Raw genomic sequence first — 12,247 nt, forward strand, 5'->3', positions numbered from 1 at the left:
GAGTTGGAGCTTGTTTTTCTTAAAAACTTCCTGTACTGTGTATATAATGTGTGTGTGTGTGTGTGTGTGTGTGTTTATGTATATAACTAAGGGATTGTCAGGATGTGCAGCAGAACTGCTGCCCTGCAGAACCTCACTGATCTACACAAGGTGAGGTCAGTGAGGTCATGTGAATGTTCCTGTTCAGTGCCCTGAGACAACTTTGTTGTGATTTGGCGCTATATAAATAAAGTTAATTGAATTGAATTGAACAAGGCCAGGCTGATTCTGGCAGATCCTGATCACCACTCCATGGTGAGTTCAGGTTGCTTCCATCATGACACAGATATCTGCTGCCCAGATGTAGAACGAACAGAGTGATCAGTGAACACTGATGACTTCCATATTATTTTAATGTTGTAATGTTTTGTGTAGTGTGGATGTTTTATTTGCTTACTGACTGTGAAACTAGTTGCCCCTGAGGATAATAAAGATACTTAAACTTGAACCTGATTCACGTGTGGTTTTGTCAGTAATCCAGGAGAAAACTGAAAATGGAATTTTGAGAAACTGATTTCAATGGTCCACACATGTATGTCAGCGTGTGTGTGCTTGGCCTGTTTTGTGTGTCTTTGTGTTGACTGGTGACCTGTTCATGTTTCCCTGCCTTTTGCCTGCTGCCTTCCTTGTTATGGTCCCCAACAGGACAACACTGCTACAGAAGTGGATTAATAGATATATGTAGTAAATGGTCGACACTAACAGCTTTTTCTTTCTTTTTTTCCTAGGTAGTCAAAAAGGAAACAGCAAATGAGCTAAATAAGACTGCTGAGCCTCCGAAGAAAGAGCCAAGTAACGTGGCCAACTTGGTCAAGAGGATGAGCCACATCGGCATCCCCATTGGTGGCTTCCAGCCTCCTCCGCCTGCTGCATCAAAAAGTAAGATGCTATCATTTTTTTACTTTGCACTTTGAATGAGACTCAAATGGATCACATCACTTTAAGGAATTTGAACAGTTTTATCATGAAGAGTGGGCAAATATTCTAGTGGTTAAATGTAGCGAGTTGTTGCTGTTTTCACAAAAGATTTCTGGTAGAGGCTTCAATTTCAAGAACACGGTACATCGATGTCCCCTCATGCTGAGGTATTTGAATAGTAAATGTTTAACAAGTTTAAGTCGGGTCCTCTGGATGGATTCTTCTTGTTGAAACGTTTCATCTTTTATCCCAAAGACTTCTTCAGTTTGAGGAGCTACAACAAAGTCAGTCTGAGGGGCCGTTTACACGGCGAATATTTTGAGTGCATCCGCAGTTTTCTCTCTGCGGTTCTGCGGATCATTTACACGACACCAGTGGCCCCCCTCTTTGAATCCAGAGGTTTCTGAACCCACCTTCCAGAGTGGAGGTTTTTCGCTGACCCCCCGCTGATGATGTAAACATCTCCCGCTGAGGCTTTGTGTTAAACCACATGCGCACGCGCGGTCGGACAGACGGCATATTTCTATCAACATGGCGGCGGACAGTGCTTTCAGAACTACAACTGATGGAATATATTTTTAATCTCGTAGTTAATCTACGTCAGATTCCAGGTGCTGTGACCGACATCTGTGTTGGAAGAGACACAATCTGATCCAGTTCTAATATCACTGTTTATAGAACGAGGCACGCGCACACGTCACGCTGTACTATAACATACTAAATGTGCTAAATAATAAGTTTAATAATAATAAACAGTATTTATGTTGGTGTGCGAGATATAATGAAGCTATCTGGACATTATGTAATTCAAATTTAAAATTATGCTAAACATATTGCGTGTTACTACTGTTGAAAATGAAAACAGGTTTAAATTTTTATTTATTTATTCAACACCACAAACTGTATGTCACACAAACACTGATAATTAAACTGAACACACTATTAAAAACAAGTTAACTGTAAACTACATTAATGAACTGGACTCTTATTTTCATCCTGGATGTCCCGCGCTGTTCATCTGGCTCGTTCAGGAAGTCACTCCTTTGATTAATGCAACTTAAAATATTCAGTGGATTCAATAAAAGAACTTGGATGAACTATTAATTTAAAATTCCCCTAACAGCTTTCTCTTCTACGTCCTCCTGCAGTTCATCTGGGCCGATGGATTCGGGAGGGCGGGGGAGATTCTTCCGGATGCATGTAAACACAAAATCCGTCCGTGTCAACGCAAATCTTTTCCTCTAATTAACATACGACAACACTTACGTTTCCCCCCATCGTGTCCGTGTAAATAGGGCCTTATAAATGGAACCTTCTCATAGTGGATCAACCAGTTTGTTGTTGACATCCAGAACTAGTGGTTCACATGATCAAGAAGGACCATCAGCCTAACGATGGATCATTAACACCCTGATGGCTGTTTACTACTCACTGAGGGCTGAGTGATACTAGCAATCACAGCATTGTAAGAGGGGGACAATTGAACCCGGAGGCCTCCACCCCTGTTTAATGATGGATGATTTATTTTCACAAAGATGGCCTCCTTTACTCCTCTCTCAAACCATCGTTCCTCTCTGTCCAGGATGTGAACATCTTCATCCCTGAAAGAGTGACCGCTGGCCTGGAGATGAGTGTAGACCGCAGAGTCCTGGCCTGATGATGTTGCTTTTCTAAAAAGACCAACATCATCAGGTCAGGACTCTTTGTTGGTTGGTTTGTTCATATTAAGCACCAGTACAGAAAGTATTCTGTCAGATACACACAGTAAACCTTCCAGAGTATGTTTTGTTGTATCCTGGATGGTATTACATTTCCACACATTATTGCCTACACAACGTGTAAGAAGTTTCTTTAGAACAGTGCTTCTCAATTATTTTCTGTTATGAACCCCTAGGAAGACGTAAACATTTTGCCCCCCCCCCCCCCCCAACTCTCCGCCGCGACTGATTTCTAACAAAAATTGATAGTTAAATTTTTCTATAAAATTGTTATAAGTACAGCTCTGCATAACATTGTGGCTGTGGCTGAGTGGTTAGAGCAGTCGTCCTCCAATGCAGAAGTTGAGGGTTCGAATCCACCAGCAGTCACATGTCAAAGTGTCCCTGGGCAAGACACTGAACCCCTCTAATTTCGCGGCAAACTTATGATATTGAGGGCCGCACTTGGTTAAACTCGGGAATCTCTGTCCGACGCGTGTTTCCAAACTGACGTCACTCCAGGTCACTTCTTTGTGTCATGATCGATTTATTCTGTTTCAAATTTCCAAGCTTTAAACATTACAGACTGAGACACATACTGACCAGGTCTAAACTATTGATAAATGCTTAATGGCATAACTCTACGGCGTCTTATAACACGGTCAACAGAAAATATGACGACCCCGGGCGCACCCAACTTCTTCATCCATACAAAAGCCAGAACGCCAGTCAGCACGTCATTGATATCTGGTGACAGTCAACACACACACACACACACACTGACACACCCACCATCCAAGTGTCAATGCTGCATGCTCACCTGTCAAGCCTTCAATTACTTATTTTACTAATATGGCTCTTACACCCTCATTGCCACCGATGTGTGTCCCATCAGTGTATGAATGTGATAAAGCTCTGATTAGTCTCTTTAAAATGATTTGTTCAATTATCTTTGTAGAGATCTAGTAGAGTGCTGTATGAATGGGTAAATGAGGACAGATTGTGTTGTAAAGCACTTTGAGTATCTTGATCAGATAGAAAGGCGCTGTATAAGTACAGTCCATTTACTTACAACAAAGATTATTAACATTGTTTTATAGTTTGTAACAGAAAAGATCTAAAGTGCATCAATTTGCCTGAAAAAAAAAATCCTTATTTAAACTGTAAATATTTTTGACCATTTGATACTGAACAATCAAATTAAATATAATCAATAATAATAAATTCAAATTGATCAGCAACATTTTAACAGTGTTGTACAAAACACTTTGACCTACAAAACAAAAATGAATAAAACAATTTGTGCTGATTTTTTAAATTTTAATATTTTAATCAAAATGAGGAAGTCAGGATTAATGGCTGCAATGAGCACGTTTTGTAGTGCACAGTTTTTTAAGTGGAGTTTGAAACATGATCCTGCAGCTCTCAGCTCCTGCTCAATGTTAACATCAAAATTGAGCTTTGACAAACGATAAAACAAACATTTTGTCAACGTGAAAGAAGAAAGAGGGGGCAAGTGTCGCTCTCGCTTTCAGTTTATACTCTTTGTTGCTGCGTGCTGTGGTTGAAATGCGTCCAGAGCCGAGGACTATTATTAAACTTTACTTCTGTATAAAAAAGAAAAACAACACAAAGACAGTGCTTTGACAAACTAAAAAACAAACAAACAAAAAAATTGTTAACGCGAAAGAGGAAGAGGGGCAGGTAACACTTGCTTTGAGTTTATACTCTGTCGCATGCGTGCTGTGGGTGACGAGCGTCACCAGCTGAGGAGGTGTTGGAGTTTCTCAGCAGCAGAGGGAAGTGACACGGTTCAACAATGGCTTCCCAAACGACAAGACAGCCATATTTGTTCATAACTTTATTATTAAACCTGAGTTGCTGGATTTTAGCAAACATTATTAATTTGCCAAACGCACACTGACAACATGAAAATGGTCAGAGGCTTCGGATGTTATCAGCCGTCATTAGTTGTTATCATCCCCATATGTAGTGGTGAGACGGTCTCACCTACCTCCTAGTAGGTTTAAAGATACGTTATTATAGTTATTATTGCTGTGTCGCACGGTGGTAAACCAGGAAGTGTCTTTTTTTTAATTTATTATTATTTTTTTTTACAGCTTATGTAACACTTTTCCTAACCCTAACCTTACACCTGACCCAGAGGACCAACCCTAAACTTAACCCCCTTACCCTTGTGCCTTAACCTAACCACCAGACCCTTTACTCTAAACCTAACCACGTGAAGCTATTATGAGCGCTAACAACGCTAAAAACAGAGCCTATTATCATCGTTAACAACGCTAGCAACGTACCTTTAAACCCACTAGGAGGTACAGGAGGGGCAGTCTGACCACTTCATATGGGGATGATAACAACTAATAATGGCCATTTAATGGCTGATAACATTTGAAGCGGGTGAAATGGTGCAAACCCCCCCCCCCCCCCCCAAAAAAAAATCACCCACCCTACTCCTATCCTCATTTCATTAAGAGATGTTATAGATGCTGATGGCTGTAGACATGAAGGATCTCTTGTAAAGGTCCATCCCACAGTGGATCCTAAGAAACTGGCTGCAGATGCCGCCCGATCCGTCCACCCAGACTCGGCTGGACTCTTGGTTCCCCCGGGCTGTAGGACCGCCTGAATGCCAGGCAGAACTCCTCCCAGCAGCCTGCCGAGCTCCTCGTCACTGCGGACAGCCAACTGTAGGTGCCGAGGGACGATCCTGTCCTTCCGCTGTCATGACCCATGTTTCCTGCTAATTCCAGGATCTCAGTGGTCAGGCACTCGAGCACAGCTGGCAGGTAGATGAGAATGCGTCCACAGAACATCGTTTCAACTCATTTGAGATTTGGGGCTGTAGTTGAGATATTATTTGAGCTTTTGAGATGTTAATCAGCTGTTGTTGGTTGTAGAAAACTGCCTTGTTGCCATGGTTACGCATCATAACAAATGTCTAAAAGTAAAAAAAGTTTAGTAAAAATCCTTCCAGCTGCACAACATCTGATACCAGAGGAAACAATCATCCAAAAAATGTGATTTACATCCAGAAAAAGAGGAATTAAAGTTTCCAAAAGCAAAATCTCAGAATGAAAGTAACAGAGCTGCTCCAACATGCAGCCACCCCGAGCGGTGCAATTCTAGAACATTGTATATATATTAATATATATATTAATATATAATATATATTGAATATTTGACCTCTTCCTGCCTGAGTGAGAGCTAACGTGTCTTTTCGTGCTTATCAAGGTGAGAGCAGCATACCTCCAATGTGTTTCATCTTGCTCCAAGATACCATCACAAAACCAGCTTTGATTTCAACAACTCTCCCCTCATTAATGGGGCGGCTGTGGCTGAGTGGTTGGAGCAGACGTCCTCCAATGCGAGAGTTGGGGGTTCGAATCCACCAGCAGTCACATGTCGAAGTGTCCCTGTGCAAGACACTGAACCCCTCATAGCCTCTGAAGTGTGTCCCATCGGTGTATGAATGTGATCTAAAGCTCTGATTAGTCTCTTTAGAATGATTTGTTCAATTATCTTTGTAGAGATCTAGTAGAGTGCTGTATGAATGGGTAAATGAGGACACAGATTGTGTTGTAAAGCGCTTTGAGTATCTTGAAATAAGATAGAAAGGCGCTATATAGGTACAGTCCATTTACCATTAATGTTAAATGAATCTACAGTGGAGCAGACAACTGGGAACATTTCACAACTAGGCCTGTTGCGATTAACAATTAATCAATTAATCGCATGATGAATGAAAATTATCGACCTCATTTTCATTTATTGGCTTTATCGTTTCTTCGTGTCTCTCTCTTTCTACTGAAGACACTGGATGACAAAATGCTCAACTCTTCACTGGCCCCTCCCTTTCTCTTTTACTGTCCAAAATTGTGTTTTTGGATTGTTAAAAGCAGCTAAGCTAACAGGCCGACCTTGGGGAAAAAAACTGTTTTGTCAAAGCTCCAAAATTCACGGTTGAAACCTGTGCTTTCGTGTAAAAAGTTGTTTTTCTCAGCAAAAAGAAGCTGAGAACTTGTTTACTGATTTGTAATTTTTATTTTTTTAAATTAAAAGCTTTGCGTGAAAAATGCTATGCTAAAGAGCTCAAATCACTGAGCGTCCGCCACGTCACCATGTCACGTCAAGGGCCCTCCCTCCCATTTTTCTGAAGGAGACATGCTGCTCAACTATCCATCCTTTGTATCCTGATGAATGCTCAATAATCCAGGTAGAGCTGAATACAGCATCTCAGACTGAAGAAGTCTTTCAGATGAAAGATGAAATGTTTCTACATTTTTTTGTTGTTGTTTTGCTTTGTTTTGTTTTTTGAATGTCCAGAGGACCAGATTTAACTTTTTTAGATATCCATCCTTTGGTTCAAACAGTCTTATACTGCCATCAGGTGGTCAAAAAGGTACTACACTCCAAACAAATCAACATTCCTTCTAAAATTTGACAATTAATTATTGTTACATTTCAAACAATATTATCGTTTATCGCAATAATTTTTGAGACAATTAATCGCCCAGCAAAATTTGTTATCGTGACGGTCTAATCACAACTTTAGTAAATTCATCAGAAATCTGCTCAAAATGTGTGGCTCAACATTTATTTTGACCAGTTATGCTCATCATTATATAAAATAATAGTATATGGTGAGTAGTAAAACATTATTTTGATAATGATTTCCTAAAGATCAACACTGTCAATATCCCGTTTCTGTTTATACGTTGTAAGTTATGGTTAAGAAGTTCACTCTTGTTGACCAACATGTAAAGGAGCATTTTAGTTTAGTCCTGAGAACATCCTGGACATTCAGAGGCAAATAAAATGATTTTTGATTCAGATGAGATGTGCTTCTCATCTGAGAAGCTTGCTCTGTTTAAATTGAAAGCTGCTGTACTCCAAACATGAGGTTTTCAAGAATCAACGAGCGGTACACCTATGTCCCCGTTTCTGAGGGATTCGAACAGTGAATATTTGTAGTTTTAGAGATGAGAGTTTTTCTGGACTATAATTAAACAGGGCATATAAACCTTAATGTTTTTGTTGCGGCATATTCAGGTGGATAGAAGTTACACTGAACAGAGGTAGGTTATGTTTTTCTTTTTTTTTTTTTGCTTGTCCAAGGAGGGTGGCACGGTGGCACAGCTAGTCGAGCTGTTGTCTCTCAGCGAGAAGGTCATCTGTTCATATCCCATCCAGGGACCTTTCTGGGTGGAGTTTGCATGTTCTCTTCGTGCATGTGTGGGTTTTCTCTGAGTACTCAGTTTCCTCCCACAGACCAAAAACATGCATGTTAGACTGATGGGTAACTCTAAATTGTCTCTAGGTGAGAGTGAGAGAGTGAATGGTTGTTTGTCTCGTTTGTCTCTGTGTCCCTGTGATGGAATGGAGACCTGTCCAGGGTGTCCCCCACCTCTCGCACATTGACTGCTGGATATTGCCACCAGTGACCCTTGTGCCCCAAAAAGATGATGATGATTGATGGATGGATGGACTGATTGATGGATTGATTGATGGATTGATTTATTGATGGACTTATTGATGGATTGATTGATGGTTAGATGGACTGATTGTTGGATTGATTGATGATTGATGGACTGATTGATGGATTGATTGATTGATGGACTGATTGATGGATTGATGGATTGATTGATGGATTGATTGATGGATTGATGGACTGATGGACTGATTGATGGATTGATTAATGGATTGATGGACTGATTGATTGATTGATGGATTGGTGGACTGATTGATAGATTGATGGACTGACTGATGGATTGATGGACTGATTGAATGATTGATGATTGATTGATGGACTGATTGATGGACTGATTGATGGATTGATTGATGGACTGATTGATGGATTGATTGATGGACTGATTGATGGATTGATAGACTGATAGATGGATTGATGGACTGATTGACGGATTGATTGAGAGATTGATGTATTGATGGACTGATTGATGTATTGATGGACTGATTGATGGATTGTCCAAGGAAGCACTGAGAGAGCAATTTTATTGACCAGACAGGCACAATGACAAAGTCTGGGGGTGAAAAAAAAAACCCAGTAAAAAAAGTATCCTACCTGTTTTACATGTTCCTATGTTTTTCTCCACAGTGTAACTCCTATCTGTTGAATTTCTTGCACCAAAAACATTAAGGTTTATTGCATTCCCTGTTCAATTCCAGTACAGAAAAACAGCTCGGAAACTAAAAACATTCACTATTCTAATCCCTCAGTGACGGGGGACATCACCGTACTGCTAGTTTGGTTTCTTGTTTTTGATTCAACACTCAGTTCTCTTATGTATTTATTAAGTACTCCATTCAGTCCTTGGCTTGTCTGTCTGAGAGTTTCTCTGTCTGTGGGTGAGGGTCTCTGTAGCACATGTAGGATTAGATCAGCTGTTTCTGCTCTCACACTCAGAGGAAGCAACGACTCCCAGACAAGCAGTTTGTTGTTGAGCTAACTGACTTCTCTCCTTTACAGAGCTGAAGAAGAGGCAGTGCAAGGCGGTGTTTGAGTATCAACCATTAAACGAAGACGAACTGGAGCTCAAACTGGGAGACATTATAGAAATCACAGAGGAGGTAATTAAAATGTTGGACTTCAGCTCAGATCCTTAATTTATTTATAATTAACTTATTTTTTAAAACTCAAGTTCGAGACGCACCAAAAGGATTGTCCTTTTTTTTTGTGTGTGGTTTACATTTTTATCTCCCCCCACAACACAGACATTTTTTGTCTTTCCTTGTTTTAACTTTCTTCCAATAGAAAGTTCACCTGGACCTATGTTCGTCTGTCTCTACTTCCTGTCCTCTCAAACCAGCCGGTCAAAGCAGATGGCTGCTCGCCCTGAGCCTGGTTCTGTTGGAGGTTTCTTCCTGTTAAAAGGGAGTTTTTCCTTCCCACTGTTTCCTTTGTGCTTGCTCAGGATGTTAGACTGAGAGGAAGTGAAAATTCAACACAATCTGCTGCTTCCTTAGATAAAGAACTTTACAAGTTGGCATTTCTATGTATGTGAATGTTTCTGTTAGTGCCCTGAGATGACCTCTGTTTTGGCTCGGTGCCATATTATGTAAATAAACTGAAGATAATTTTCCAGACTTTACATGGATTTTAGTGCATTTCATTTGCCAGAAGGTTTTGAAGTTTGCGTTTATTGGAAGCAAAAAGTGTTGGCTGCTTGAGTTTTGAACGAGTCAGAGCATGCAGAGAATGGGCACGACAAAAGGCCCTTCCCTTTAAGGATTTAACACATGCAACCACAAGGCATTCAGGTTGACGAGTGAAAGGCAGACTTATAGGTTGTTTTGTTTTGCCTGCAGGTGGAAGAGGGCTGGTGGAGCGGCACAGTGAACGGCAAATCCGGACTCTTTCCATCCAACTTTGTTGAAGAGCTGGAGACAACTGGAGAAGAACCAGAGCCCAAGAACACCTCGGCTAATGTGACTGGTAATAGCACTGTTACAAATCCTGACAGACAGGGGGTTTCTACTACAGCTAGCTCAGTGCTGGGGGGTTGGGATTTTGGTAAGCAGTGCGCTTGTTCCTGTGGACAGGGCGGGACGCCCTCCTTGGATAATGGTAGGAGAAACACTGATCTAGTCATAAATTACACAAAGTTAAAGTATAACTAACTAAACAAACGCAGCACTCCTAACAAGAAGTTGTTGGTCTTACGAGCCCACTTCCAGGTCCTGACAGAAGTGTTTATTTTGCTCTGGCTCAGTGAAGGATTGGTGCTAAGTTAACATAGTTTAACAAAATAAATAAATGAGTGCAATAGGTTTCAGCAGTGAAAACAGAAAGATATGAGTATGTCAGATTATGCTCCAGTTTAGCACTAGAACTTGTTGATTTAATAAAACCTTCCAGAGAGAAGAGAGACGACATGAAAAACAGACATTTGTTTTGAGTTTGACGTTAAGTGAGGCTGGTTAACTCTGTAATGTATACGTGACTGGTGCTGAGATATTATCATAAAGATGGCAGCAGTCCACTTTGGTCTCAGCTGCATTCAGACGAGCCGTTCGCTGGCCAGTCGTTCCAGAGTTAGACTACGCTGGTGGAAACTGATGCTGAGGATGCTTCAAGGATTTGTTTTTCCTCTTTTGTATTGGGGGAGCACTGGGCAGTTGGTGTTGTCATAAAAGCACCCTGACTGGAAAGGCAACCAGCACTGACATGTCACTACAGGCAGCAGCAGTCACGTTAGTTTGTAAAAACGTGTTTACAGTATTTCAGCTAGATCTTACAAGGTTAAGTCAGGTCCTCTGGACAGATGGTTCAGCAGAATCTGTCCAGAGGATCTGACTTAATCATGTTAGATTTTTCAACCTTGATTATTGAGCATGTTTCAGGATCCCTAGGTCGTCACGACTGTAAGATTTAGCTTTTTTAATTAATTTTTTGTTTAACCTTCCTGCTACCCATGAGTCAATATGACCCAGGAGGCCTCAGTTTTAAACCTTAGGTCTTGAGTATCATTTTAACCCAAGGGCAGAGGACGGGTACAAGGGAAGGTTGTATGGTGTGGAGATTTTAATGCTCACAGTATTCTATGGGGAAGTGATCACACATATATAAATTGGAGAAATGTTGAGGAATTCATTGAAGAAACTAGACTAGTGTGCATAAATAATGGAACAGAGACGAGATATAATATTACAAAGAACACAGAAACAGCAATCGATTAAAAAATTACTTCAAGTAACATTGCAGGAATTACACAGTGGGAAGTGACGAACAAAACATCACTTGGCAGTGACCATTATCCAATAATATAATTAAAATAAGAATGGATGTTCTTAAAGAAAAAGCATTTCGAATACCTAGATGGTAATTTAATAAAGCTAACTGGGTCAGTTTTCAAGATCTGGCTCAAGTTAAATGTGGAGAAATTATTAGAGAAGATATTAAATAAATTGAAGAATTGAATGAAAAATTAACATCAATTATTATACAAGCTGCGAACAAATCAGTTCCTAAAAGTACAGTCAGAGTCAGAGAGTCAGAGTTTCTTTATTGTCATTCGCACCTCATGTGGTACATGTGGTGGAGCGAAATTATGTACACAGGGTCCCAGTTACATCCAACAATAAAATGTATAAGAAAAACAGTAATGACATCTAAGATATGAACTAAGAAAAACATCAACTAAATATACACTAAGCACTCATAACATAAAACATTGAACATCAGCACAAACATGAACATGAGTCTGTGAGCAGATGTGCACGCATGAACACATCAACATTGAAACAGATCAGCAGCAACATGAAACAGATCAGCAGCAACATGATATGGTTTTTCACAGTGATTATTCTAGTTAGAGATTCATGAGTCTAACAGCCTCAGGGTAGAAGCTGTTCCTCAGTCTAGTGGTTCTACACTTAATGCTCCTTAACCTCCTTCCTGAGGGGAGTGGGGCAAAAAGTGTGTGTGCTGGGTGGGTGGGGTCCTTCATGATGCAGGTGGCCCTCTTCCTGCATCTGGAGGTGTAGATGTCTGTGATGGTGGGGAGACTCATTCCAACAGATTTCTGTGCAGCCTTCACCACTCTCTGCAAAGCTTT

General features: G+C 40.5%; 1 protein-coding gene across 1 annotated transcript in view; it reads left to right on the forward strand.

Annotated features, from left to right (window-relative positions):
• Positions 1 to 12,247, forward strand: part of LOC119418440 (CD2-associated protein) — a gene marked incomplete in the record, with an annotated part of 130,625 nt that overhangs the window by 41,475 nt on the left and 76,903 nt on the right. Inside the window, 3 exon segments of the mRNA XM_037685723.1 lie at positions 768 to 918; positions 9,160 to 9,260; positions 9,999 to 10,125. Of these exon segments, the coding sequence (XP_037541651.1) occupies positions 768 to 918; positions 9,160 to 9,260; positions 9,999 to 10,125 (379 nt within the window).

The sequence above is a fragment of the Nematolebias whitei genome, chromosome 12 (genome assembly GCF_014905685.2).
Source record: "Nematolebias whitei isolate Nwh7 chromosome 12, NemWhi1, whole genome shotgun sequence".
Classification (NCBI taxonomy): Eukaryota; Metazoa; Chordata; class Actinopteri; order Cyprinodontiformes; family Rivulidae; genus Nematolebias; species Nematolebias whitei.